Source organism: Phytophthora infestans, genomic scaffold, assembly GCF_000142945.1.
Source record: "Phytophthora infestans T30-4 supercont1.18 genomic scaffold, whole genome shotgun sequence".
In the NCBI taxonomy this organism is placed as follows: domain Eukaryota; phylum Oomycota; class Peronosporomycetes; order Peronosporales; family Peronosporaceae; genus Phytophthora; species Phytophthora infestans.
The window spans coordinates 2265810-2292117 of NW_003303741.1; the positions used below are offsets into that span (position 1 = coordinate 2265810).

Here is a 26308-nt window from a genome sequence, read left to right on the forward strand (position 1 = left end):
TCAAACGCAGCAATTGACGAAGCCTAGGCTGCAGAACCAGGCAATGAATCCACTGAATCCTTGATCAAAGAAGGAGACCAAGTCTAGTTGTTTATGGAGCGAGTCAAGTCGGGTCTGACAAAGAAGTTAGTGCATCGATGGCATGGACCATTCAGGGTGAAGAAAAAGATTAAATAATTTGTTTATGAACTGGAGCTGCCCGACAAGAGTGGATATAGGTTCTACCCAGTGGTCCATGTATCGATTTTGAAAGCAGTCACCGAGCTCGAAGAGAGACCCGACACTAGGCTAATCACCGAGCTCGAAGAGACTCAGCGATTCGACTTTGACGAGGAATTGTTACCAGAAGATTGCTGGGAGCCTGATGCAAGTGTGAACCAGTATGAAGTCGAAGCCATTCTTGATGATGAGCTTCCACTATCCACGAGTACGTGACGGTCCCAGCGGAAGTGTAAGGTTAAGTGGGTCGGGTACGATGAGCCTACGTGGGAGCCTCTGTCAACCTTATCATGTGGAGGTCTCATGTTTAACTATCCACGACAGAAGAAACGTGAAAACCGTCTGCAAATGGTGCAAGTTGCAGATGAGGATTAACAGTTATTGCACCAGATGTTACACCAACTTACGGACGATACAGGCCGAGTTGAGATGAAATGCTACTGTGTCGAAGTTGCATATACTAAATAAATTACGAAGCGGAGTCATGAACGATACCTACGGTAACGCTCAGTCGAAAAGCTAAAACGAATGCGATCAAGACCGTAAAGGAGGTGAACTCGACGGAGACAGCTGCGGGCAGTTAGACGGACTCGATGATTGAAGGAGTTGCGGCGGAATCGGTATAGACATCGCTCCCTTAGAAACCGGTGGAGAAGATGCAACATTTGCGGCCGTAACGAGGCGTGTCATCGCCGAGCTCGCCAAGGCGACTGACGCCGAGGTAGACGGAGTAGGAGCATGCGCACCAGAACACGACTCAGCTGACTTAGTGCAAGGTAGATCTGCCCCACCTGGAAGAGGGGTGCCGAGCAGAGGTATACTGGGGAACGCATCGCGTAGGTTGGGAGAGCCCAACCCATTGTCCGTCGAGTCGTCATCGCATCCGCTTTCGATCTCCGAGCCGAGCTCACCCACCGCGAAGATATGAATACCTTGGCGATTCAACCGAGGTGGGGCACCCTGGGTGAATTGTAGAGACGCTTGTTCAGCCAAGTCAAAGTCTTCTTCGATAGCGTCATCAACAACCAAGTGGTCCATACCGCGCGGAGCGAAAACCAAGAAGTCTACGTCTCTAGCACGAAAAACACGTCTTGTATGGGTGTATAGCTGGGTGCGTCAGCCACCAAGCTCGCCAGGGCTCGGCTAGATCCACGTCGTGCGCACACTAAATTCAATCGCTGCTGGCCGGGACACACGAGAGGTTTACCGGAGAATCGTGAGAAATTGACGAATCAAAGTAAACATCATCGTCAACAAGAGGAGCAGGCTGGCCGCCGAGTTTCTGTGTGACCGCCGAGTAGAGTTGATCGTAGACAGCGACAACCAACGACTGTAGCGTGTCACTACGGCGCTTGCGCTCGAGTTTGGATACCAATCAAAGCTCGTGCATTTCTGTGAGCTGAGCCGTCGTGGTCGTCGGATTCAAGTCAGGGTGGAGGTCCATCAACACGCTTGACTCGACGATCCAGTGGCGACGCTCGTAGTGAGTGACAAGGAAACGAGTCACTGGCTCATCCGTAGTGACAGGCTGCCCAGCTGAGTACAAAGGACTGTCGCCTCGAAGCTTCACCCACATATCTCCGATAATCTGCATTAAGGTACGAGGTCGAGTCTGCGAAGCCAGGCACCGCCGAGTTTCCTCCAGTACCGACGAAAGAAAAAGAAGGGAAGCTCAAGAAGCATCCGGTGAAGACGCTGACAGGGATGATTTGGATCTAAGACAGTCATGAAGGCTCGAATTTCCTCAAGAGAGCACGGTGTAGGCGGTACACGATCCTTACCACCAACGAGCTCCAACTGACCCCCGCCGGTCAACGTGTCCAACATCGTGTTTCAACACCGAGTGGGGCCGAAATGCATAAACGGCACTTCGCGAAGTTGGGTCATGTGAAGGGTCAAGCGAGAATCCTTGGAGACATCTTGCGAAGCCCGGATCCGCTACGTCGCCAATGGAAGAGTGAGAGCGCGTGGTAGAGTAGCCGGGGCTATTCGTGTAAGATGTGACAAATTCGAACTCGGTCGAGTCTGAGCGGATGTCACAGGGACCGCACTCGGCGAAGAAGCATTTAACGAAGGTTGAACCGGAGCCACGTCGGGTGTTGGCACTGGCTCTCGATGCTTGTGGTGTCGGCGCTACTTGTGATGTTTCTTGGCATCTTCAACTGGCGGTCGGTAGGACTCGACGAGGCATGACGTTTGCGGTGCTGGAGATTCCCCGAAGCCGACGCTGGCGTTGAAGGTACAGCTCCGTCATCAGAGCCTAGTGATGAGCGTCGCGACGTATGGCGATAGCTCGGCGACGAGGATTCATCGCTCATCTCATCGTCGGACCCGAAGCTCTCCGCATGGAGGCTTTTCATCTTGTCAGAAGGACGGACATCCGCTTCCGCCAAGTCAGAGCCTGAATGGCTACCAGTCGAGTTTTCTGAGAAAGAAATGGGATCCGAGAGCGACCCAACCGCAAAATTCGCCAAACCGGTGAACTGTGCAGAACCATCGTTAGTCCCCAAGATCTCGCCATCGGAAGCGTCAAGGTCTTCGAGCAGCTGGGCGGTCATAGTGCGGGCAGTTATGGCAGACCTCAGGATGGGGTGCCCAGAAGATGACTCCAGCGCAGCCAAGCTCACAGGGAGAGACGGTCTGGGAAGCTGACGTCAGAAGGTCAGTCGGTGTGGTGAACACACTAATGCATCGGAGGAGCGGATTCGAGGCCGAAGCAACCCCGGCTGAGACGTGGAGTGACCGTGAACACGACGACAGCCGCGTGAGCCCAGTTCCCGTTGACGCGACGCTTGGAAAAGCACTCGACTGGGGCAACTCGCCCGAATTGGAAGACTCCGAGATCTGCGTAAGGACCCCGCAGTCGTGCCAGGTCGAGCAGCCGATCCGCTGGAGGTCGGACTCGGCGCTCGAGTCACCGCGGTTAATGGAGGACCAGAAGAAGATATACCAGAACTCAGCGGCGATGAAGCCGTGGAATTGGCAGAGCCGCCAACGATGGTTGAATGTTCGTGGCTGACGACGCCGACGGATTTCCAACAGGTGAAGGCTCTGCAAAAGTCGACGGGCCAGACGCAGAAATCATGTCGTCAGCAGGCATAGGCACGTCGAACTCGTACTCAGCCTCGCTCGACACATCCGCCTCACCTTCCGAACGAGTGGAAACGGCTGGTTGTGTGGATAAAACACAACTGAAGACGACGAGCCTTCTTTCGCCGAGTCCGGCGTCAAGATTTAGCGATGCGAGATCTCTCTCCGTCGGACACGGTCGCATGAGGAGAGCTTGAGGGTAGAAGAACACTGACGGCGTCGTGTCCTTCCTCCCCAGGAAGCCGACAAGCGTACGGCTGAGGCGGAGGCGGCGCTGGCGAACGGTGACGAGGACTAGTAGCAGTCGGAGACTTTGGGTTTGCGTAACGCCGAATTCGTTGCGGTGGAGTCAAGTCGATTAACGGTGCACGACGAAACTGAGCGAGAGTCGGCGTAAGTTGACTCACAGCCGTCGCTGAGCTCGCAGGAACCGCAGCCGAGTTCCCCGGAATATTCACAGAAGAAGCAGGGAGCACAGGAGGCGCTGAGCTCAGTGGTTGAGCACCGGAAGCGGCAGCCGGCCCATCTGCAGAACCGTTAGTACCGTAGGGGCGTCTCGACGAGGATGGATCCCCAACTCTAGCTGGCGGGACTTGCCAGCAGAAATGTTGAGAGCTTCGGGGAAGCGAGACTCCAAGATGCGACACAACCGGGCGTTCAGACAAATGTCGGCAGGATCGAGTCCGGGAACGTCCAACCCAGCGGCAGCTATAACGGGCCAGATATTTACTCCGCTACTTGCTTACACTATAAGTGTCGAGGAAGTTCGCAATAGGACGACTGAGTCTTAGGTTTAAAGAAAATTCAGTTCAGACTTTATTTTAGGACCAAGGCCACAGCCCTGGTCACTCAAATACACGTCACAGTCTAATTGGATAATAATGGGTCTTTCTCCCCATATATCAGCCAATGGCATGACATCATTTCAGCACACGCTAATCGTATACTGATGCACCTACTTATGTAATGGACGGGTCCATTACAGCAGCCATGTGGGGATCATGCATCGGAAAAGTGCCATTGCGCCGGATGATCCGCTTATGCCATAAAATCACCACCCGCTGGCCAGCGATCGCTAACTGAGCGTGCCTCAAGGGTTGGTTGTCCATTGAGCTGTAAAACTGCACCGATTCCACCAGCTGTTCGAAATGCTTAGCTGCAACGCCCTGAAGCGTCGTGTACGCCGCCTCCTTCTTAGTGACGGTCTGGAGGAGAGTCGCGATCTCGGCGTCTCGATCCAAGACTTGCTGATGGTGGAGCCAGGCTTGATCTAACGAAGCCTCGACCCTGCCCTGCTCAACTTCGACAGCCCGAGCGAGTTTGGCTTCACTCAAAGCTATGACTTTGCGTAGTGAGGATAGGTGATTAACAGACTGCGTGGCATCGGCCTCCAGCCGAGACATCTTCAGCCTTGCCGACAATAGTTGAGTCGACAAGTCAACGTTGTCAGCAGCAAGGGTGTCCAATCGCCGAGTCTCGACTCTGACGGCCTGAAGGTTAGCTCTGAGGTCACCAATGACCTGGGAGTAATCAAGAGAAGCGTAGTGACCGCTCAAAATTTCTAGCGGCTCCTCAGCTGAAGAAGCGTGCAGGACCGCTCGCCGTTGTGCAGGATCAGAAGGATCAATGGGGCGAGTGAACACGTAGGCCATGACCTCGCCAAGAAGGTCAACTCCTCCCGGCGTTCGCAACCTTGCTGAGTGACCAGTGCTACGAGGGAGTCAAGACTCACTGGGGCAACCGAACTCGACTGATTGCTGGCGCCCGAAGTGGTGTCGCCCGGCAAGCTCGGTGGACCAGGAAGGCGCGTGCGAGAAGACGTCACCGACTCCGCGTCAGACCCATGGAAAGTTGTCAGGTCCACCAACCCAGCATCGTGCCGACCGCTGACCCCACGCGTATCAATGGGTCGAGGAATTGACTCAGCGGACGCGCCTCCACCTCGACGGGGAGTCGATGGAGGGGAGTGATGGCGTGGGATGTGCTGAAGAAGCAGACAAGGAGTGTGTGGAGCATCCAGGTGTACAACAATAGAGGCGGCGCACGTACCGAAGTAGGTGGTGGAGGACCGCGAGACGGCATTAACCGAGTATGGACCAACGATGGCAGAACCAAATGAAGGATTAAGACACACACCAGCTCGGCTCGTATCATAACCGGGGCAGTTGTGGTGTAGGAATTTCCAGATTTGGCCATACATCAACCTACTTTAGACCCAGAATCGGCTCGGCCTGGTATCTCAAAGCTTAGGAACAAAGGATCACGGTAAGTATTCGGCGATCTGTCCGGATGCTGCTATCCGGATAGCTGCTGATCTCAACGGTCGCCTGAACCGAGCGGAAGGGTCGGCAGAGATCCGAAACGACTACATTTCACTAGATATTTGAAAAGGAAGCATGTGATTAAAAAGGGGAAGCTAAAGGCTCCCCAGAAGATAACAGGGCAAAATTTTCCTAGTCCAAGACACGCGTACACTCTTCCAGTAAGTCCTTGGATAGGACCGGATTATGCCTGCTGTTGATACCCGAGAGACATAGCTTGTAGGGTATTGACTGGTAGCGCCAAGAGATTAGGTCGGTTCGTGTAACGGGGTACGTAGCCCTAAGTGTACCCTGGTTACATGAAGTGTGACACTTCACACTTCAGGAGTATGACACGTCATACTCCGGGATATTTGGTACAAGGTACCATAGTCGTTCAAAGCCAACCATTGGTTAAATGACATTGCATTTCTATAGGTAACTTATAGTTTGTATTAAACCCGAACTTATCCTACCTATAAATATACTCAGTTTACAATCTACTCTATTTGGGTCACTTCGCTCTCTTTAATAAAAGAGGGGACCTGTGAACTGCCGTTCACTGAGAGTTTGTATACTCGCGGAAGATAACTTCCTCTTGCGCAAGGTGCTGTGTGACCCCGTCACACTTGGTAGCACTCGAAGTCAATCCACGCCATCGCGGGTAGACTACCTGAACCTCCGAAGTTCGTTGCCATGGATAGGAACGACTTCTCCCATATGAACGACTCTCAGTTCGAGTCGGTTTGGAAGATGGCAGGCATCTTTGGGATTAAGGCCCTGCAGAGCCTGGTGGTATCAACACCGGCTGAGCAGCTCGAGCGCGTCAATGCATTTGACGCGTACGAGCAGGGCCTCATCGCGCATGCGCGGGAGAACCTGCAGGCTCCGGCGGCGGAAGCCAATCCGCCTCACCCGAAGCCAATACGGCTGAAGGTTAAGCCGTATGAAGGGAAGGAAGGCGAGAACCTTCACTTCTGGGTCCGAGAAGTAGAGCTCGCGATGGACGCGGCTCTGATCTCGACCGAGCAACTGCGTGTTGCTTTTGCACTCGCCAACCTTAGCGGTCGTGCTAAGATTTGAGTGTACACTCGGGAAGCAACATCCCCTGGATGTTTCACATCCTGGGCTCAGCTGTGCGAACAGCTCCGAGCCGCGTTCCTCCCGGCGAACTACAAGTACCGCCAGCGTTCGCGCTTCCTCGCGTGTAAACAAGGAAGGCGCGAGCTGCACGATATGTGCAAGAGATACGGGAGCTCACGGCGTCCCTAGTGGGAAACCCACTCAACGAACACATCAAGATGACTGTGTTCATGGACGGCCTTCGAGTGGGCCCCGCACGCACTCAGCTGTTCCGGGTGCAGTCAAGCACCCTTGAAGAGGTGATTCAAGTGGCTCTTCTAGAAGAGTACAGCCATCGCCAGGCGCGTACGCCGGCCTCAGCGTGGCCTGGGAGTTCCTTGTCGGCTCCCGGTCGAACAAGCCCCAACGGACCAGCTCCCATGGAACTCGGGTCCGCCGAACAGCGCGACATCCGCCGCTTCGGCTGTGGGAAGATAGGCCACTTCAAGCGTGACTGCCCCGCGGAAAGACTCCGCAGACGGTCCTTCCCTAAGCCCGTCCTCAAGGGTCGCTGGCAAAGCCAGGATCCCGGGGACAGGGGAACGCAGGGAACCAGTTGGGGCGGGGCGCCCTACTGGGGAAGAACTAAGTCTTCGTGATGGGTGCGCGGGTGGCGCGTACCACGAGGACTTAGCCTCTGAGAGTCTTCGCACTCTCAAATCGGCGAAGAGCAGCGGCGGGTTGCTCGTAGTACACGGACGTGTACGGGGATACGATCATCCCTTTAGAATTTTGATTGACTCTGGGGCGTCGAAGAATTTCGCACGCCGCCAGACGGCTGCTCGTAACAGCAACAAGTTGTCCGATGCTTTGAGAGAAAGCAAGGGCAACGGGACGGTGTCAGTGCGACTGGCCGACGGGAAGATCGTCACTGTCCCCAACGTCCAAGTGAATCTGGCCGTCAAGTTTGAAGACTTTGACAGCCTCGAACAGTTCACTGTTCTCGATATGGATCCATATGATATGATCCTGGGCATGCCCTGGCTTGAGAAGCACGAGCCCTGGATCGACTGGCGAGGCAAGGCAATCGGTGCCAGCCGCCCTGCACAGTCCGACAGAGCATTGGTGAGTCATGTTCCCACCTCTGTCAGGACCCGGGGCGCCCGCGAGGGCTGCCAGGGTACCAAACCATCCGGTAGATGCTTGGGAGTCGTCGACGTATATGACGACTCCAAGGATGTTTTGATGGTGGCCGCGCCCAGAAGAGGCGCCGGCCAAGTGGGTAACTTAGGTCCACAGGCGGGTAACTTAGTTCCGCAGACAGCTGCAGCTGTCATGAACACTGAGAACAGCGTGTTCAGAGTGGGTAAAAGAGTTCCACTCACGGTCGTCCAGACCATAACTGAAGAGGAAGACGTCGGATACGCTTCCTGTGTGGGTAACACAGTGCCACACGCGGTCGCCTAGACCTTAACTGAAAAGGAAGGCGTTGAACACGCTTCCTGTGTGGGTAACACAGTGCCACACGCGGTCGCCTAGACTTTAACTGAAGAGGAAGGCGTTGAACACGCTTCCTGTGTGGGTACAACAGTACCACACGAGGCCACGAGTGCCTCGGATGTCGTAGCGACGACATCCCTAGACGTGGGCAGCAAAGCTCCCCGTCACAGACGCCGTCGACAAAGACGCCGCCGCCGCCTCAAGTCGGATCCGAACTTCGTTCCGATCGACGTCGCTTCAAGCGACTCGGAGTTTAGGGCCCGGGCTCCTCCGACAAGGCCGGTGGAAGAGTGTTATCACATCTTCGATGGCGAGACTGGTTTACCCGTCAAGGCATCTGGTGTCCACTTGGAACTGTTGCCAGAGGTTGCAGAGATACTGCACCTCGAGGAAATGACGGCTGAGTCTTTCCTGACCAACCTCAAGGCTGGAGCGATTGCTGAGATGGTACTCATGAGACCTGAGACCACTCAGGAGGAGCTGAACTCCTCCTCTGTCTTGGACGAGACCGTCCTAGAAGACATGAACAAGCAGCGTCAGGCGCGCTTGGGTTCTGAGATTCTCAAGAACCCCAAGGATCCGGTGTATCCTTTGTTGACGGAGTATGCGGACGTGGTGAACAAACACCCACCGACCCAACTCCCACCGGATCGAGGCGTACGGCACGAGATTGATATCGTGCCCGGCACAAAGTATTGTGTCACGAGGCAATGGCCTCTCCCGCGCGAACAGTGCGAGGTCATTGATGCCTTCTTCGCCGCGAAAGCGAAGGCAGGCATGGTGCGGGAGTCGAAATCCCCGCACTCGACGCCGACTTTCTGCGTTCGTAAGCAAACGGAAAGTGGCGTCTGGTCACGCTTATAACAAGCTGAACAACGCAACGGTGCCGGCCCAAACACCGATGCACGAAAGGATGTGTTGTTGAACAACATGGCCGGGAGCGTACTGTACAGTGCGCTGGATTTGGTAGACGGATACTACCAAATCCTGATGCGAGAGAGCGACATCCCGCTCACCGCGGTAAGCACTCCAAGCGGAATGCTTTGGGAGTGGCTCGTCATGCCGCAGGGCTTGTCTAACGCCCCGGCGACCTTCAATCGCCTGGTGACGCAATTTTTCCGCCCTTTGCGTACCTTCGTACAGACGTACTCCGACGACATTTTCGTCCATAGCCGTGCCGAGGGAGGCAAGACGGCCATGGAGGTGCATCTAGGACACCTCCGTCGAGTGTTGGACGTGATGCGAGCGAACAAGCTCTACGCCAACATCGACAAGTGCGTTTTCGCGTCACCAGAGATCAAAGTTCTCGGTTGCTTCGTAAGCAACGTGGGCGCTCGGGCTGACCCACACAAGGTCAAGGCCATAGCAGCATGGCCGACGCCCCGATCCCAGAAGGATCTTCATAAGTGGTTGGGCTTGGCCAACTACCTTCACAAGTACAGCGCTGAGTACGCGGGCTTCGCTAAGCCCTTGTCGAGCCTCCTTCAGAAGGACGTCGACTGGCGCTGGGAGCACGAGCACCAGGATGCTTTTGACAGCATCAAGGCCAGTCTCCAAGAGGCCCCTGTCCTGGCCCTGCCGGACGAGACGAAGCCGTTTAGCGTCGTCTGCGATGCCTCCGATTACGCCATCGGATGTGCATTGCTGCAGGCCGACACGGCTGGACAGGAACGAGTCATCTCGTTCCAGTCCAGGCAGCTCAAAGCCGCCGAGCGGAACTACCCTGTCCATGACAAGGAGCTCCTGGCAATGAAATATGCCCTTGTGATGTTCCGTGTTCACCTTCTGGGCTCTCGGCCCTTTGTGATCTACACAGACCACGCGTCCTTGAGGACGGCGACTGACTCGCCTCACCTCTCCCAAAGGATGGCGAGGTGGCTGTCCTTCTTGGCGGAATACAGCTTCCGCGTCGAATACAAGCCGGGCAAGCTCAACGTGCTTGCGGACGCCCTCTCTCGGCGTCCCGACTATGAGTTGGCCCACATCACGCGGGTGACAACAGATCTATATGATCGGATACGCATGGCGTATCGGGACGATGAGGCTGTCGCGCCTATCGTCAAGTTCCTTAAGGCCGGAACGAGCGCGAAGTCCGACTGGCTCTCGTCGCGACAGCGCTCACGGCTCCACCGATATGAGTTGAAGGAGGACCTCCTCTATTACCGGGTGGAGCCCACTGATCCTCCACGGGTGGTCGTACCCAACGACGAGGATCTGAAGTTCGACATCCTCGCGGAGGCGCATGACGCGCCCTCCAGCGGCCACTTGGGCCGCGAGAAGACCTTTCTGTCGGTCTCTCAGTCCTTCTGGTGGACCCACATGTCGCCCGGTACGTTAAGACATGTGAAACATGTCAGCGGGTCAAACCCGCAGGGCACTCTTCGGCTCCACTACAGAGCCTGCCCGTACCGGCTGATTGTTGGAAGTCGATGAGTCTTGACTTCATCTTTGGGCTTCCCGCCGACGGACACGGCAACACCGAAATTTTGGTGTTCGTGTGTCGGCTGAGCAAGATGGTACATCTTGCTCCAATTTCCGTCACTGTAACGGGCGAACAAACCGCACGGTTGTTCGTCGATGGCGTGTTCCGCTATCACGGTCTCCCGGAGACGATTGTCTCGGACCGAGACCCGCGGTTCACTGCCGCGTTTTGGAAAACGCTGTTCCCTTTACTGGGAACTCGTCTGCAGATGTCCACTGCGGACCATCCGCAGACCGACGGCCAAACAGAGCGCGTCAACCGAGTGCTCGAGGACACTCTGCGCAGTGTGTGCGCGGCAGCTCCACGTACGTGGTCGACGCAGCTCCCAGTTGCTGAGTTTGCGCTTAACAACGCGGTGCACGCGTCCACGGGGTTCACGCCGTTCTACTTGAACGGCTTATGCCACCCCAGAGTGCCTCTCACTCTTCGAGGAGACACTGACTCCTCTATTCTAAGTGGGGGAGAGGCTCGGAAAGCCCTTTCCTCCCAGGTCTCGGATGTGAGGCCAGTTTCGCTGCGGAAACAGGTGGAATCCTTTATGGATACCAAGCTGAACATTGTCAGCAGGGTCCGCGATGCCATGGCAGCGGCCCAAGATAAACAAAAGGCGTACTCGGACAAACAAGGAAGAGGAAACTTAAGTATATTTGAGGTTGGTGACTTAGTGTTGCTAGACACGAGGAACCTACCTCTAGACACTGTTAGCTCTGTCGGCAGCAACAAACTGAAGCACCGCTTCATCGGACCTTTTGCAGTCCTGGCCAGACATGGTGCGCGTACACTATCGACCTTCCAAAGTCAATGACGACGCACCCGACGTTCTATGTCGGACGTCTTAAGCGGTACTTTGACCCGCAGGGGGTTGCTGACTCGTAGTCCCCCCCCCTGACCCAGCTCCTCGAAGCGAGGGCCGGTCACAGTCGTCGACGAGGGCATCGGAGCAGGCACCCAAGCCTCGGTCGGGACGGCAAGGCTGCGGTCAAGACCGTACGCCGGTGGGGCTCCATACGAACGGACCCCGGCGCCATACGCCGAGTACGCTGAGTACGCCGGGTACGCACCATACGCGTACGTCTGGGAGTGTGCCGCAGGCGGCTCCGGACGTGGCAGCAAAGCCTCGATCCGTCGGATCACTCGAAAGGCCTCGTCCAGGTCGGACGAAGAGGCCCGGCGATCCACCCGCAGGTGAAGGCTCGCGACCTCTCGCTCCACCAGGTCCAGGCGACCCGCAAGACGAGCGAGCTCGCCCTGATTCCCGGCCTGGGCGGCAGCATTACCGCCAGTCCCAAGGCCAAGTGCAATCTCAAGCACGAGGACACGCTGACGGAGGCGGTCAACCTCAGGGTCCCGTGTCGGACCCGCAGTCGGAGCACTCGGACGAGAGTGGCTCTCGGGAGGCGCCGAGTACTCGTACTCGTACGAGGGCACCTCCGCCCCTGCTTGACCGGAATGGAGAAGCCCACTTCCACGTGGAGCGGATCCTCCAGGAGCAACGGTGTCGCGGCAAGCAACAGCTCCTCGTGAAGTGGAGGGGTTATGCCCACTCCGAGAACTCGTGGGAGCCGATTGAACGGCTCCTGATTGACTGCCCGAAGGCTGTCGCAATCTGGGAACAGAAGCGGCGGCAGCTTCATAAGTAGTCCGGGGCTTTTTGCCCGAACGGGGTACGGTCGATGAATACATACCGTACCCGCGCTCATCGTGAGCGCTAGAAGCCGTGCGCTTCAGGATGTCCCTTGGCAGCATACGCTTGCTGATCAAGTGGGCAAACCTCACACGAAGATCACGCTGGTCCAGGATGTGGAACAGCTGCTGATCTTCATGGAGCTCCCATAACTCCGTGGGCGAGTACTTGAGAGTCTCCACCCACGCCCAGAACATGTCCTCACAAGAACTCCACGTGGGACAGTTCTCGGGCATAACCCAGGGGTATCCCAAACAGGATAGAGACCACCCCGGGTCTCGGGCTTCTTACGACTAGTCGTGAAGTCCTTAAGGGGAATGCGGTGTGGCGCGAGAAGCACACACCGAGCAGCCTCCAAGTTGTCGACGAACAACTGTTCTTTCTGAACAAGGGCTCGTTCATAGATGCCCCTAGAAGTGTGGCCGCCCACAAGGCCACGAGGAGCGACGAGAACCTATAAGAAGAGGTCAGCCCCAGAGCTCTCCTCGGGAGGCCAATACCCTCTTGAGTTGATGGCAGCTCCCTGGCTGACGGGTGCCGCCACCGAACCCCCACGCACACGCTGGGCAGCTTGGAAATTCTCCTGCTGCTGGTCGAGGCCATTCGAGACCTCCCGGGGCTCAACAATAGCACCCTCCTCCTCCTCTTCTTCCTCCTTCTCCTCCTCTTCATCCGGGGAGCCGAAGAGACTCTGATAGGAGCGTCGAGTCTCCTTCTCCTCGCGGAGTGGAGACTTAGAGGCGGTACGCTTCTTTGAGGGCTTGGCGCCTTCGGCTTTAGAGGCCTTAGCGCGCGCAAGACCCTCGGCAAGCGAGAGACGTTTGCGAGGATTCTCCTCCTCATCGCCACCGGCTTTGGGAGTGCCCTTAGCCTTAACGGCCGGACTCTCAGAGCGCACAGAGGTCCTGGGACTGTGATCACCGTGATCACTAGCGAGCGACTGCACGCTGTCATCTTTGTGCTCACTGGGCACTGGGCTGTGCCCTCCCACAGAGCCCGCAGGAGCATCATGAGTGCTCTCGGACTCGGCATCGTCTTCACTGCTCGAGTTGAACTCACGTTCTACGGACCGGGGGGTCGGACGATTGTCTGAAGACGAGGGCGACGGACTGCGGCGCCTGCTTGCGCGCTTGTCCACAGCCGCGTCACCCGAGGATCCGATCGCCTCGGAGGCCACCTGAGTAGCCTCCTTAAGTGCAGAGCCTTTGCCGTGAGGCTTAGTGCTCTTGGCTTGCGCCTTACCGGCAGCAGCCTTGAAGCGTGTCTTAGCACCGCTCTTAGCAGTGCCACGAGGCATGATAACGGTCGAGGTGGAGACCTAGACGAAGAGCGCACAGGTTGCTGCTCGAGGCTCATACTGTGAAGTGAGCCTCCGCCGCGCTCGCGCGGCCAAGTCGATGGTTTTCGACTTTGAGAATGAGAGTTTGTGACGAACACCTCTTCATTCTGATTGGTCGGTAAACCGAACCTAAGTGGGGGAGGATGTAACGAGGTACGTAGCCCTAAGTGTACCCTGGTTACATGAAGTGTGACACTTCACACTTCAGGAGTATGACACGTCATACTCCGGGATATTTGGTACAAGGTACCAAAGTCGTTCAAAGCCAACCATTGGTTAAATGACATTGCATTTCTATAGGTAACTTATAGTTTGTATTAAACCCAAACTTAACCTACCTATAAATATACTCAGTTTACAATCTACCTTATTTAGGTCACTTCGCTCTCTTTAATTAAAGAGGGGACCTGTGAACTGCCGTTCACTGAGAGTTTGTATACTCTCGGAGGATAACTTCCTCTAGCGCAAGGTGCTGTGTGACCCCGTCACAGTTCGGGTAAGACAAAGTCCCGCAAACATAGTGGGCCGGTACGTCGGATAGACCGGGTGCCGTAACACCTCTATCTGAGCAGCCTCTGCCCTGTAAAAGCGCTCGCGCGCCGTCGTTCATCCTTTGGTGAAGGGCACAGGGTTGTGAGCGATCTCAGCCGAACCAAACTCGGCGGAGCCTCGGAAGTGCTCTGACTTTGTTAGTCGGAACTCAGTGGAAGTGAGCCACTCGTCTGCCCCAACTGAGCCGAAACGTAAGGGGACCACCCTCTGCACAGGTCATACAAACCCCGACCTAACTCGGCGATTTGTTGTGGTTTGTGTAAGGAATCCACATCTGACGGTATTTATGTGCTCTACTACACCACAGATGTCGCTCTCGCGCATCAGGATCTGGCAGTACCCGTCTACCGAATCCAGCGCATTATACAGTACGCATCCGGCCATGTTGTTCAGCAACACATCCTTTTGTGGGATTGGTATCTGGGCCGGCACCGTCGCGCTGTTCAGCTTGTTATAAGCGTGAAGACGCCACTTTCCGTTCGGCTTCCAAACGCAAAAAATGGCGTGAGTGCGGGGACTTTGCTCCCGCACCATGCCTGTATTCGCTTTCGCAGCGAAGAAGGCATCAATGACCTCGCACTGTTCTCGTGGAAGAGGTCATTGTCTCTTGACACAGTACTTTGTGCCAGGCACGAGATCGCTTTTATGCCGTACGCCTCGATCCGGTGGGAGTTGGGTCGGTGGGTGCTTGTTCATTACGTCCGCATGCTCCGTCACCAAATGATACACCGAATCCTTTGGGCTCTTAAGGATCTCAGAACCCAAGCGCGTCTGACACTGCTTGCTCAACTCTTCCAGGACGTATTCGTCAAAGACAGGGGAGAAGTTCAACTGCCCCCGAGTGGCCTCAAGTGCTATGAGCACCATCTCGGCAATCTCACCAGCTTTGAGCTTGACCAGGAAAGACTCGTCATTTCCTCGAGGTTTAATATCTCGGCAACCTCTAGCAACGGTTCCAAGTGAGCACCAGATGCCTTGATTAGTAAACCGGTCTCGCCATCGAAGATGTGATAACACTCTTCCACCGGAAGCGTCGGAGGAGCCCGGGCCCTGGACTCCGAGTGTGACGTCGACCTGAACGAGGTTAAGATCCGACTTCCGGCGGCGGCGTCGTCGACGGCGACCGTGACGTGGATCTTCGTTACCCACGTCTGGGGATGTCGTGATGTCGACATCAGAAGGCACACGAGGCCTCGTGTGGAACTATGCTACCCACACAGGAAACGTATCCAACGTCTTCCTCTTCGGTCAAGGTCTGGACGGCACGCTGTTACCCACCTCGAACACGCTATTGCCAGCGTTCGTGACAGCTGCAGCTGTCTGCGGAACTATGTTACCTGCTTGTGGACCTAAGTTGCCCACTTGGCCAGCGCCTCCTAGCACCGCATCCATCGAAGCATCCTCGGAGTCATCATATACGTCGACGACTCCCAAGCATATGCCGCATGCTTCGGTACCCTGGCAGCCCTTGCGGGCACCATGGGCCCTGACAGAGGTGGGAACATGACTCACCAATGCTCTGTCGGAAATCGCAGGGCGGCCAGCACCGATTGCCTTGCCTCTCCAGTCGATCCAGGGCTCCTGCTTCTCAAGCCAGGGCATGCCCAGGATCAAATTGTAGAGATCCATGTCGAGAACAGTAAACTGTTTTGGACTGTCGAAGTCTTTGAGCTTGACGACCATATCCATTTGGATGTTGGGGACAGTGACGACCTTCCCGTCGGCCAGTCGTACTGACACTGATCCGTTGCCTTTGCTTTCTCTCAAGTCATCGGACAACTTGTTGCTATTACGAGCAACCGTCTGGCGGCATGCGCGATTTTTCGACGCCCCAGAAGCGATCAAGATTCTAAAGGGGTGATCGTATCCCCGTTCAGATCCGTGTACTACAAGCAGACTGCCTCTGCTCTTCGCCGATTTGAGAGTGCGAAGGCTCTCAGGGGCTAAATCCCCGTGGTACGCGCCACCCGCGTACCTCTCACGAAGACTTAGTTCCTTCCCAGTAGGGCGCCCCGCCCCTACTGGTCTCCGGCATCCCCTGGATCCGGGATATTGGCTTCTGCCAGCGATCCTTGAGGACTCCCACATCTCTTGGACGTACTCGTGCAGCTCGCGCCTTCCTTGTTTGAATGAGAGGAAGCGCGAGCTGCCGGTACTCGTAGTTCGCCGGGAGGAATGCGACTCGAAGCTGTTCGCACAGCTGAGCCCCGGATTTAAAACATCCAGGCGATGTCGCCTCCCGCGTGTACGCCTAACGCCTAACACGACTGCTAAGGTTGGAGAGCGCAAACGCAATGCGGAGTTTCTCGGTCGACATCAGAGCCACGTCCATCGCAACATCTACCTCTCGAACCCAGAAGTGAAGGTTCTCACGTTCCTTCCCTTCATACGGCTTCACCTTCAGCCGTATTAGCTTTGGGTGTGGCGGACTTGTTTCCGCCGCCGGAGCCTGCAGGTTTCTCCGCACATGTGCGATGAGCCCTAGCTTGTAGGCGTCAAATGCCTTGACACGCTTGAGCTGCTCGGCCGGTGTTGACGCGACCACGCTCTGCAGGGCCCCCTTCCCGAAGATGCCAGCCATCTTCCGAACCGACTCGAACTGTGAGTCGTTCAGATGGGAGAAGTCGTTCCTATCCATGGCGACGAGCTTCAGAGAGTTTCAGGGTCTACCCGCGTTGGCGTGGATGGACTACAAGTGCTACCAAGTGTGACGGAGTCACATAGCACATTGCGCTAGAGGAAGTCGGCTTCCGAGAGTATAGAAACTCTCAGTGAGCAGTAGTTCACAGGTCCCTTTTGTCGAAGGGAGCGAAGTGACCAGTTTAAGGTAAGTTGTAAGCTGAATGTATTTATAGATAGACTAAGCTTGATTTTTATATGCAAACTACACCATTTCAGGTTCGTTCTCCCCACCGCAGGAGCTCGATACAACCACCCCAGAGCCGACTTGCCCGTTCAATACACACAGGTGTCTCTTTTATTTGTTTTGCCAATTACTGCGAAAGTACCAACTTTTGCCATTTCGAGACCATTCGAGAATTCAAAGGTATCCATCCATCCATCGCTTCGCCTCGGGCCAACTTTCGTTTTGGCAGAATGGGTAACACTTACCCTGAAGACGTTCGTGCACGTGTCCTCGAGGCAGCGAAGGAGGTTGAGAACTGGCGATTAGTAGCAGCTCACAACGGAAAGATATGGAGGTAGGAAAATGACAAACATTGGTACTTTCGCAGTAATTGGCAAAACAAATAAAAGAGACCTGTGTGTATTGAACTCAGGCATTGGGTGTTTTGAAGTGAGATTTGCCCGGTCCTATGTGCAAGTCGGCTCTGGGGTGGTTGTATCGAACTCCTGCGGTGGGCAAGCAAGAGCTGAAATGGTGTATAGGTCACCCTTCATGTAACCAGGGATACACTTGGGGTTACGTATCCCGTTACAATCCATACCTAACGTTACAGTGAAGCTTTGTTGTAATCCAATGGAGAACCCCTGGTACCATGTACCAGGCATTCCGAAGAGTGACAGGTCACTCTTCAAGTAAATTGGGAATCTTGTTACATAGACGATCCCAAAATAAAAGTCTTACGGACGTAGCTCACCAAATGAATACTCTCATTAGTTAAGAGCCTCTAGATATTAATTAGCGTCGATTTTGTGTCACTAGGACCTAAAATGGGGGCTAGAGGTAATTTTGACTTGGGTTTGTATCAAGCTTATCGGCTAGAGGGCATCACTATTTACGATATCACACCAAAGAGGATTGTCTGGGCTTCCCGTACAGAACAATAGAAACGGTTCTCGAGAATGCTAATCGACAGGTTTTCGCGCCACCACTAATAGTTCAAAACCGATTTCCTCTTCTTCCGCGTTTCAATACAATAATGGGTCGTCGCTCTGCCTCACCGCGCCGCAGCCGAAGCCGCAGTCCACGCCGTTCTCGCCCGCGTAGCCGCAGCAGTAGTCGTGGGGGACGTAATTCACCTCCACCCAAGCGTTCTCGTTCGAGATCCCGTGGAGACCGTAACCGAGGTCGATCTCGCTCGCGTTCACGTGACCGCCGACGAGACCGTAGTCGGGGCCGTGACCGTCGTGGACGCTCGCGATCGGCGGATCGCGGCCGTCGTGAACCCATCAGCCTTTTGGTGCGCAATCTCTCGCCCGATACGACGGGGGATGAGCTTCGTCGCGCCTTCTCGCGTCGTGCGGGCGACATCCTGGACGTGTACATCCCCAAAGAGTACAGCAGCAACCGCCCCCGAGGCTTCGCCTTCATCGAGTTCGCTGACGCTCGCGTGGGCCGCGACGTTAAGTTCGAAATGGACCGCACGCAACTCGGAGGCCGCGAGATCGCCGTGCTTTTCGCCAAGCAGCACCGCAAGAGTCCGCAGGAGATGCGCCGCATTCTCAACTTGCCGGCTGAGGGATCGTACGTACCGATACTGGAAGTCTTGATACTAGTACAGTACCTTACCATTATTTTCTGTCCTAACTCAGGCCTAAACGCTCTCCTCGACGCCGCTCCAGTTCGCGCTCGCGCTCTCCGAAGAGGTAGCAGATCTGTACTGAGATGGCGATATACGGCTGTACGTAGTACTGACATAATATAAATTGATATCTATGCAGACGCAGCGTCAGCCCTGGAGACAAGCGAGACTCGGTCTCTCCACGTGCTTCAGCCTCTCCACGTCGTGACTCTTTGTCCCCCAAGCGGTGAGTTGGATCTTACTTTTACTTAGAGGGGAGATAGTCATGGGTGATATTGTTTTTTTAGAGAGGAATCCAGCTCTGCGCGCAGTCCGCCCGCTGGGTACGCACCTGTTAGGCTCTCGTGGGTTTTATCAGTGCTAACGATTCCGAGATTGTTGTTTGTCGTAGTGATGTCAAGGGCGATGAGACGATGTCCGAGGTAACCGCTGGACTCAACTATAGGCGTTGGGTGTATATTAATACCGGTTATTGTTGCAGTGAGCTGGAAGAGAAATTTGTTCATAGTAGTATCGGTATTACCGGTGCAAGGGACTGTTGACAAAAGGAGACGGTCTGTTAAATCTTTTAACGGAGCGGGTCGGCTGCTGAAGAAGAAGATCAAAAAGCCAAGAGGAAACAAACAGGAACGGGGGAGAGAAGCCTTGCATTTTAACTCGATCAAGAATGTTTCATGACGATGCTTGCGTTCGAAGATGGTGCCGCCAAGGTTCAAGATGGCTGGCGGTGTTTGTGCTGACGACGGGCAGGGACAGGAACCTCAGGGATTGTCATTGCTGTCACCTTTGGCGCGCACGACACGATCTTCACCACTTTCTGCTTTACGGATAACTCGTGGCAGATAGCCAGAGGCTACGCAGGTACGCGATTTTCCCCCACAAGTTACCTTATTTTAGCGTCTTTTTTTACCACACGACACCCATAACATGTGCACTGCCCATATAAAACAACCCCAAACCGGCAGTTATTTTAACGCAGTCAAAAGTGAGCGAGACCGTCATTTGCAGGCACTGTCAAAGTTATGGTCCTGCGATCTCCGACAGCTCACGCAATCGCTTTGAGGCTGCTTGGGTTGCAGATAGTCGCGTCAACAACCTGTTCGTATAACACCTTGCGAGTTTTCGACAGCAGCCAGGACCGAATGCCTTTCTCGCTCGAGAGCTGTAACCTCTGCTTTAGCATGATAAAGTTTCTTCTCCCAGGCAGTGGAGACAGCACTCGCTTACTGTGCCCAATTTCGGATTGACTAAGGCAGGAAACACCACAAAGGAAAAGACTCGCCTCGACCTCATGCTACAGTGCTCACTCGGAAACGCGATCTGACCGAGTTGTACGGTGCTCAGCCAGAACAGTTGTCGTCCTCGCCGATTGCTTATCCGATGACTATAATATTCAAGCAGGAGACCCAATAAACAGCGACGACGCGAACGATGCCTTAACAACCAAGCGTGCTACCGAACAAGACAACGCGAATTCATCCGTGAGCTCCAGGATTGTGTCGAAGGGCTACGCGGATAAGTGCAAACACTGTCCGGAAAGCGCCACACGTTGTGCTACGGCGTCCAAACCAAGAACAACCTTTGGAATGTCGCTGTGGAATACTTTCGCCTCTTTCGATACGGGTATCTCGCACCGCTGAGTGAGCTCAACATGGGTGCGACTTCGTCGAATGATGCCTCTTCCCCGCGCGAACCCAATCTCAGAGATAAAGAGTGGTTTCTTCGGTCTGCGATGTCACCTGGCGTCACGATCGGAGAATTGAGTGGCGTGGATGCTCTTATTGAACAGTGGCGACGCTATTCCACTTACTTTGGCCATCTCATTTTCCAGCTGAAAAAAAGGAGGAGCAGCCTCATGGGGCTTTGGTTGCATCTGCCTCGCTGAGTGTTACCATCACAGAAACCTCTCTGCGGCGTGTGTTCCCACATCTGTTAGCAGATTCTGGTGCTAGGGCCGAAGACTGTGGGTTTGTCATGCTGTGGAATCGTCTTCTCGGTCAACGACTTAATTGTAATTGCTCCTTGCGTTTTGTATGGGATGATGCAACTGGGCGGGTGATCCAACTGGACTGCAAAATCGACCTGTTAACGTCGTTGCTCCAGCTGCTTGGCAACCTTGTGGATGTCAATCGTGTGCTGGAGATAGCCTTGATCACGCCTGCCTATTCGATCTGTGATCTATCGACGAGTGCAGAATAAGGACGAGCTGTGACGCTCCATGGATTCGATGCAGTTTTTTAATACTGCTGCGTCTGTAGGTGTGCAACGATTCTAGTAGCTAAGCCTGAAAAGACACTTGTCATCATTGATGGGGTTGTATTCATCATGATTTACGTAATAACAGAGTGGATTATCTTGATTTTCTGCTTTAGGTGCAATGTCTGTCTGATACACAAGTTAATTAACATGGGCTATAATTTCTAGCCTAGAAACATGGGCACAGTCCTTCTAGGCTATAAAATGGAGGGACATTCCACACAATAATACATGTTTACAATACAAGTTGGCTGCACTAAAGTGGTACCGAGTTTTTTTATGGGTTATGAGTTGACGTGCAGCACTTTATCATTTTTTAAAAGCGCACAAATCTCGGATTGCTTTTTGAACACAGTAACAGTATCGTTTTCGTGTGTTCGAAAACATAGGTGTCGAACAACGAGCTAAAGCTGGCTATTGTAATCGTCGTGACCGTGGTCTCCTTGCGTCAGAACACCCACTCTCTAATCCGATAACACGTGTCAATTATCCTCCGATGAGAATCATGGGGCGGTTCTTTGCCTTCGAAAGGCCATACATATCTCCATGACCACCAAGTGCGAACTTCTTGCGTTGCACTGCCACATCGACGATGTCGCGGATATCTTTGTTGCCAAAATTGTAGCGCATCGCGTCCCTCAGACTAACCTCCGCGTTGCCGAACAGACAGACCTTCAAGTTCCCGTCGGCAGTGAGACGAAGTCGGTTGCATGAGCCGCAGAAGTGCTTGCTCATAGACGTGATGAAGCCGAATTGTCCTTTGAATCCAGGTACACGAAACGCTTTGGAGGTGTCATTTTCTCCGTCCCGCAGCTTTTCCACTGTCGGGAATTGAGCCTGGATCAGCCCCATCATCTCCTTGAACGGCACAAAAGTCTCATCATTCCACCGATTGCTATCGAATGGCATCCACTCAATAAATCGCACATCCACTGCGTGCTGCTGCGTGAAGGCCACAAAGGCGACAATTTCGTCCAGATTGAAATGGCGTTGTACCACACAATTTATCTTGAGCGGGGAGAAGCCCAACGCCTGTGCTTCCAGAATCGAGTTCATCACTCGAGCAAATCCCTGGCGCCTTGTGATGTGTGCAAACCTGTCCGGTTTCAACGTATCCAAACTGATATTCAGTCGGTCCACACCTGCCTGTTGCAATGTCAGCAGCTTCTTTTGCAGCGTGATACCATTGGTAGTAATGCCCACCGACTCAATACCAGGGATCGCCCGCAATTGAGCCACAAGTTCCGCCAAGTCGCGTCGAAGCAGCGGTTCTCCACCTGTCAGTCTGATTCTCGTGATGCCGGAAGATGCAAAAACCTTCGCCAATCGTATAATCTCCAATGTAGTCATAAGGTTTTCTGTGGGTTGCAGTGGCACTCCGTCTTCGGGCATGCAGTATCGACAGCGCAAATTACAGCGCTCAGTCAGTGATATACGCAGATAAGTGTGCGCGCGTCCAAATCGATCTAACAATTGCGTTGTCTCCTCCTCCCGAGGCTGCAATGCGCACGCCCACAGTCCACCGTCTCATAGTCAGTGACTGACACAGTCTCATTTACGTGCATCCCATGATTCAGTCGTACCTCTTGTCGGATTTCTGCCAGCATCTGACGGATTTGATGCAGTGTTTCGTCGGAGCTAGATGCTTTCTCTTCTTTGGCTGCGCTACTGCCGGAATGGATACACGTCCGACTGGTCGTGAGGAAGTCTTGCAGTCTCGGCCCTTCCGCCACTTGACGCTTCCAGTCGGCACGCGTACTGAAGGCGACACTGCGTTGTAAATGTCGCGGTAGGGAGCAGACCGAGCGCTGCATCACCTGCGAATGAAAACACGGTCCAAACGATGAAATTTCACTTTTAAGTTGCAAGAAAAAACCTATTTCGAAACATAGTGAAGTGAAGTACATTTGCGCAAAACTGTGTCCCGAAAAGAATTGTACACAAGCAAGCGTCAGAGTCAATTCACTGCACCATAATCATCTTCCAGTCTCTGACGTAGCAGCAGCCTCTTTGTGAGCTTCGCCCAACGCCTGAGAACCAGCTTCTGATTATGTGCGAGGGCCTTTTCAATGGTCTGCTGTTGCCTCTCAGCATGAGCGTCCAGTAGCATCTCCTCGTGGCTCGTTGCCACCACAACACCCGACATTTTGGGCATGGGGCGGCCGTTGCGCACCTCGAAGCCCACGACCGCAGGCGCAAAGTCAATACCCAATGACTCGGCGATGGCGTCAATGCGAGGAAGGCACAGATGCACAGCCCCTCGAGGGATATGAGCTGGACTCCAGATCTCAATATTGCCGTATTTGTTCTTTGGTACCCGACCGTCCACCATCGGCGGAGGCTCGAACTCTACTGTCTGCCACAATCCAAAGAGGGCCAATGACCCATTAGATTTTCCTTCCTCAGCAGCGCCGTCACTGTCTTTGCCGGTATCGTTGCCTCTTGCCTGCCACTTTGCGGGCTTTTGACGCTCGCTCTCCTTCACTTCTCGACCGAGATGACGCCACTTGAAAGCTGACCGAAGTGGCTGAACATGCTCACGAAGGAACACAGACTGGCCTTTAAATAGTCCCACCACACTACGGGGGTGGAGACACTCGAAGTGAGAGAGATGACGCTCCAGAACGTACATGTCATGCTTCCTGAATCCTTCCAGACTGGTTGGCATCCCTTCTGCAAGTTTCAGGGTCTCCAACTTTTCCTTTTCTTCTACAAGAGCCTTTTCCATGTCTTCAGGTCTTGACGTCGCTCCATTTACAATTCGCTGGTCACTTGTATCGTCATTAAGCCGCTCGATCACTTGCTTGAGCCACGAGTCCGCCAAACGAAGCTCCAGACTCTTACTCCACTGTACAGTATACCGTGACGTCACATCCACCACCAGTCCGTCGTCCTGGATACTAACCACGTACGAGAGACGTGCTGCTTTACCCCTTTGAGACTCGACTTCTTGCGGCCGATTAACTAGTCGACGCACCGCGTCAACATGAATCCAATTCTGATTTTTCTCATCTAGCACTTCGCACCACAGCCAAAACACTCGAGGAGTCTTTCCTGTGCTCTCTGGCTCCAAGTTGTCGTCGACTTCCCGCTTCGCCTCTGCATCCCCTGACAACGCTTTCTTCTTCAGCCTACCAGCCCCCTTCTGTGCTCTTCGCCTTCGCTTGTTTGGTCTTTGTCTAAACGACGACTCGAAAGCCTTCCCTCTCTCCACCAGTAACGGGTCCAATGGACAAGTAAGACGGTAGCGCAGTTGGAGTGCTCCACACAAGGCAGCAAAGAGTACGGCCAGCTCGTAGTCTTGTCCTTCTCGAGCGAAGAACACGTTCATCAGACTTGATCCAGTCATAAATTCGCCTTCTGTTGCGTCCGCCTCCTCCTCGTCAATTACTTGAAACTCTCCAGTGAACCATCGAACCAGCAGCTCCAACGAGTACGAAAGCGGCTGCAGCTTCATGTCAGCAACGAAATCGACGTCACTCGTGGCTGTTAGAGATACCAGAAGCCCTCGTAGTAGCTGCGAGCGACTGAGTTGAGTCCATTTGATGCGAGTTGCCAGTAAAATCAGTAGATGCGTCTGGTGCAACGCCTTCTCTCGCTGTTTTTGGTCCTTTGTGAGGCGGATTGGCGGCCGCCGCCTTTTTCGAGTGACCGTCTCTGCATCTTCGTCTGCCAGCGACAGATTCACCTGCTCCCAATCAATGTCCTGCAGGTTTTGCGCTGGTTCATACGGTTCGTCTTCAGGTTCATCGTCGACATTTGAAGCGATCTCGTGGACCAAAGAGGGGACGTTAAGGTTGTCTGGCTGGGGTATCATGTGGCACGAGGGCTGCAGCGACGGACCAACGTCCTCCCAGTCCACGCCTTCCTCTTCCTCTTCGTCATCGTCTAGCTCGCCTGCAGAGTATGCGAACTCCTCCTCGGACGCCATGACTGGGCGATCGAAAGTTCCGTACCCCGTGTGTCCCACACAGCCCCGTAGCTGTAATTGTTATTAAAGAGCTGGAATGTCTCAACCAGCTTTATTCCGCTAAGAAACACAAAAAATGACATCCAGCAGGATAGCTCCAAACGACTGGTTTCAAAATTCAGCTCTGGGTTGAATTTTGATTCGTCCTCCTTTGCGCCTTCAAATCCAGATGGAACACGATCACTTATTTTTATCTTTATTTTACTTACCAAAACGACTGTTCTACAGCTACAGTAGCTTATTTTCAAACAAGCTGGATTTGCCCCTGCAAACCGAACACGGCCTAAATGCTGTCATCTTTACACGATCAGATACTAAATAGAAGTATTTATAGTATGGCACTCGCTGCTATATCGACATAAAATGGACGAAATCTGAAAAACACATGTGAGCTTAGGGCTAGAAGGTACCGGTATGACTGTCGGTATGAATCTCCACGAGTTTGTTTTTCCTACAATTGGCCCCCAGACCAACTATAAACCAATGTAAGTCTATTACATAGGTGACGAATACATGTTATTTTTTTCAACAATGTCAAATAACTTTTTATTCTAACATAGGAAATGTGTCGGAATCCCCAACGTTATAGTGCAGACTGATACACGCAAAAGAAGAAATAGGATTAGAAGAAGAAGAAGAAGGGTGGGGGCGGGCGCTTTAATATAGATTAAGCCGTTATTTATTATTAGAAAGTAGGCATTAAAAAGTAAGAGAATCCATTTTTCTTTGTAGCTACTTAAAAGTATTCTTGATCTGCATCCCGAAGAGTACATAGCAGAAGATCTTGTAGCGAATTCTCTCCAGTTCTTTCTCTGACAATGGTTCCGTACCAGTAGATACAATCTTGTCTGGTGACAATATGTATGTTGACACGTAGTAGTCGAACCAGTGAGCCACATATACGCCACAACTGAATCCGTCTTGTTGAAGCCATGCGCGAAATTATCGAATCTCCAATTTGTAGGCTGGGTCGACTAGTTCCAAAAATACGTTTACCACCTTCCTTTTCACCTCATCTTCGTGTTTTTTCTTGTGAAAGGGGTCGTAGATCCAGATCACGCGTCTCTAAATATCAATTATAACTCCACACCAATGTTCGTAGTCGATATTAATGTAGATTGGACACAACATTGCTAAACCATCGAGACATTTGCTGAAAAGCTCTTTGTGTCTAAGAGTCGATTGCGCTGGTCATCATCCTCGAAAAACGAAAACGTCGGGTTGATTACGTGAATATTTGGAGGGGATTCCACGATGCCTCTGCTGCAATTCGTTGCGTTGCGCTCATCAGACACTGATCACTGAGACATCCGTCGTTGCCAAATCTAGCAAGCTCGGCAAATTTCACGGACACTCCACGAGAATTAACA

At 53.6% G+C, this 26308-nt stretch overlaps 3 protein-coding genes across 3 annotated transcripts; 1 reads left to right on the forward strand and 2 right to left on the reverse strand.

The window, feature by feature from the left end:
* Positions 1 to 17706: 17706 nt before the first annotated feature.
* PITG_10600 (uncharacterized protein) lies at positions 17707 to 20352 on the forward strand (the record flags this gene model as incomplete). The annotated part of the gene is made up of 8 exons (XM_002902316.1): positions 17707 to 17746; positions 18069 to 18654; positions 18852 to 18938; positions 19000 to 19035; positions 19194 to 19228; positions 19478 to 19573; positions 19792 to 19810; positions 20130 to 20352. 8 exons carry the CDS (start codon positions 17707 to 17709, stop codon positions 20350 to 20352), a joined length of 1122 nt encoding a protein of 373 aa, XP_002902362.1.
* Positions 20353 to 21232: 880 nt separating this feature from the next.
* On the reverse strand, positions 21233 to 22774 carry PITG_10601 (molybdenum cofactor biosynthesis protein 1 A; the record flags this gene model as incomplete). Its single annotated transcript, XM_002902317.1, has 2 exons — positions 21233 to 22465; positions 22552 to 22774. The coding sequence occupies one exon, from the start codon at positions 22358 to 22360 to the stop codon at positions 21455 to 21457; it is 906 nt and encodes a 301-aa protein (XP_002902363.1).
* A 151-nt stretch (positions 22775 to 22925) lies between these two features.
* Positions 22926 to 24899, reverse strand: PITG_10602 (DNA repair protein, putative; the record flags this gene model as incomplete). Its single annotated transcript, XM_002902318.1, has 5 exons — positions 22926 to 23698; positions 23741 to 24007; positions 24104 to 24303; positions 24379 to 24674; positions 24816 to 24899. 5 exons carry the CDS (start codon positions 24897 to 24899, stop codon positions 22926 to 22928), a joined length of 1620 nt encoding a protein of 539 aa, XP_002902364.1.
* Between the last annotated feature and the right edge of the window lie 1409 nt (positions 24900 to 26308).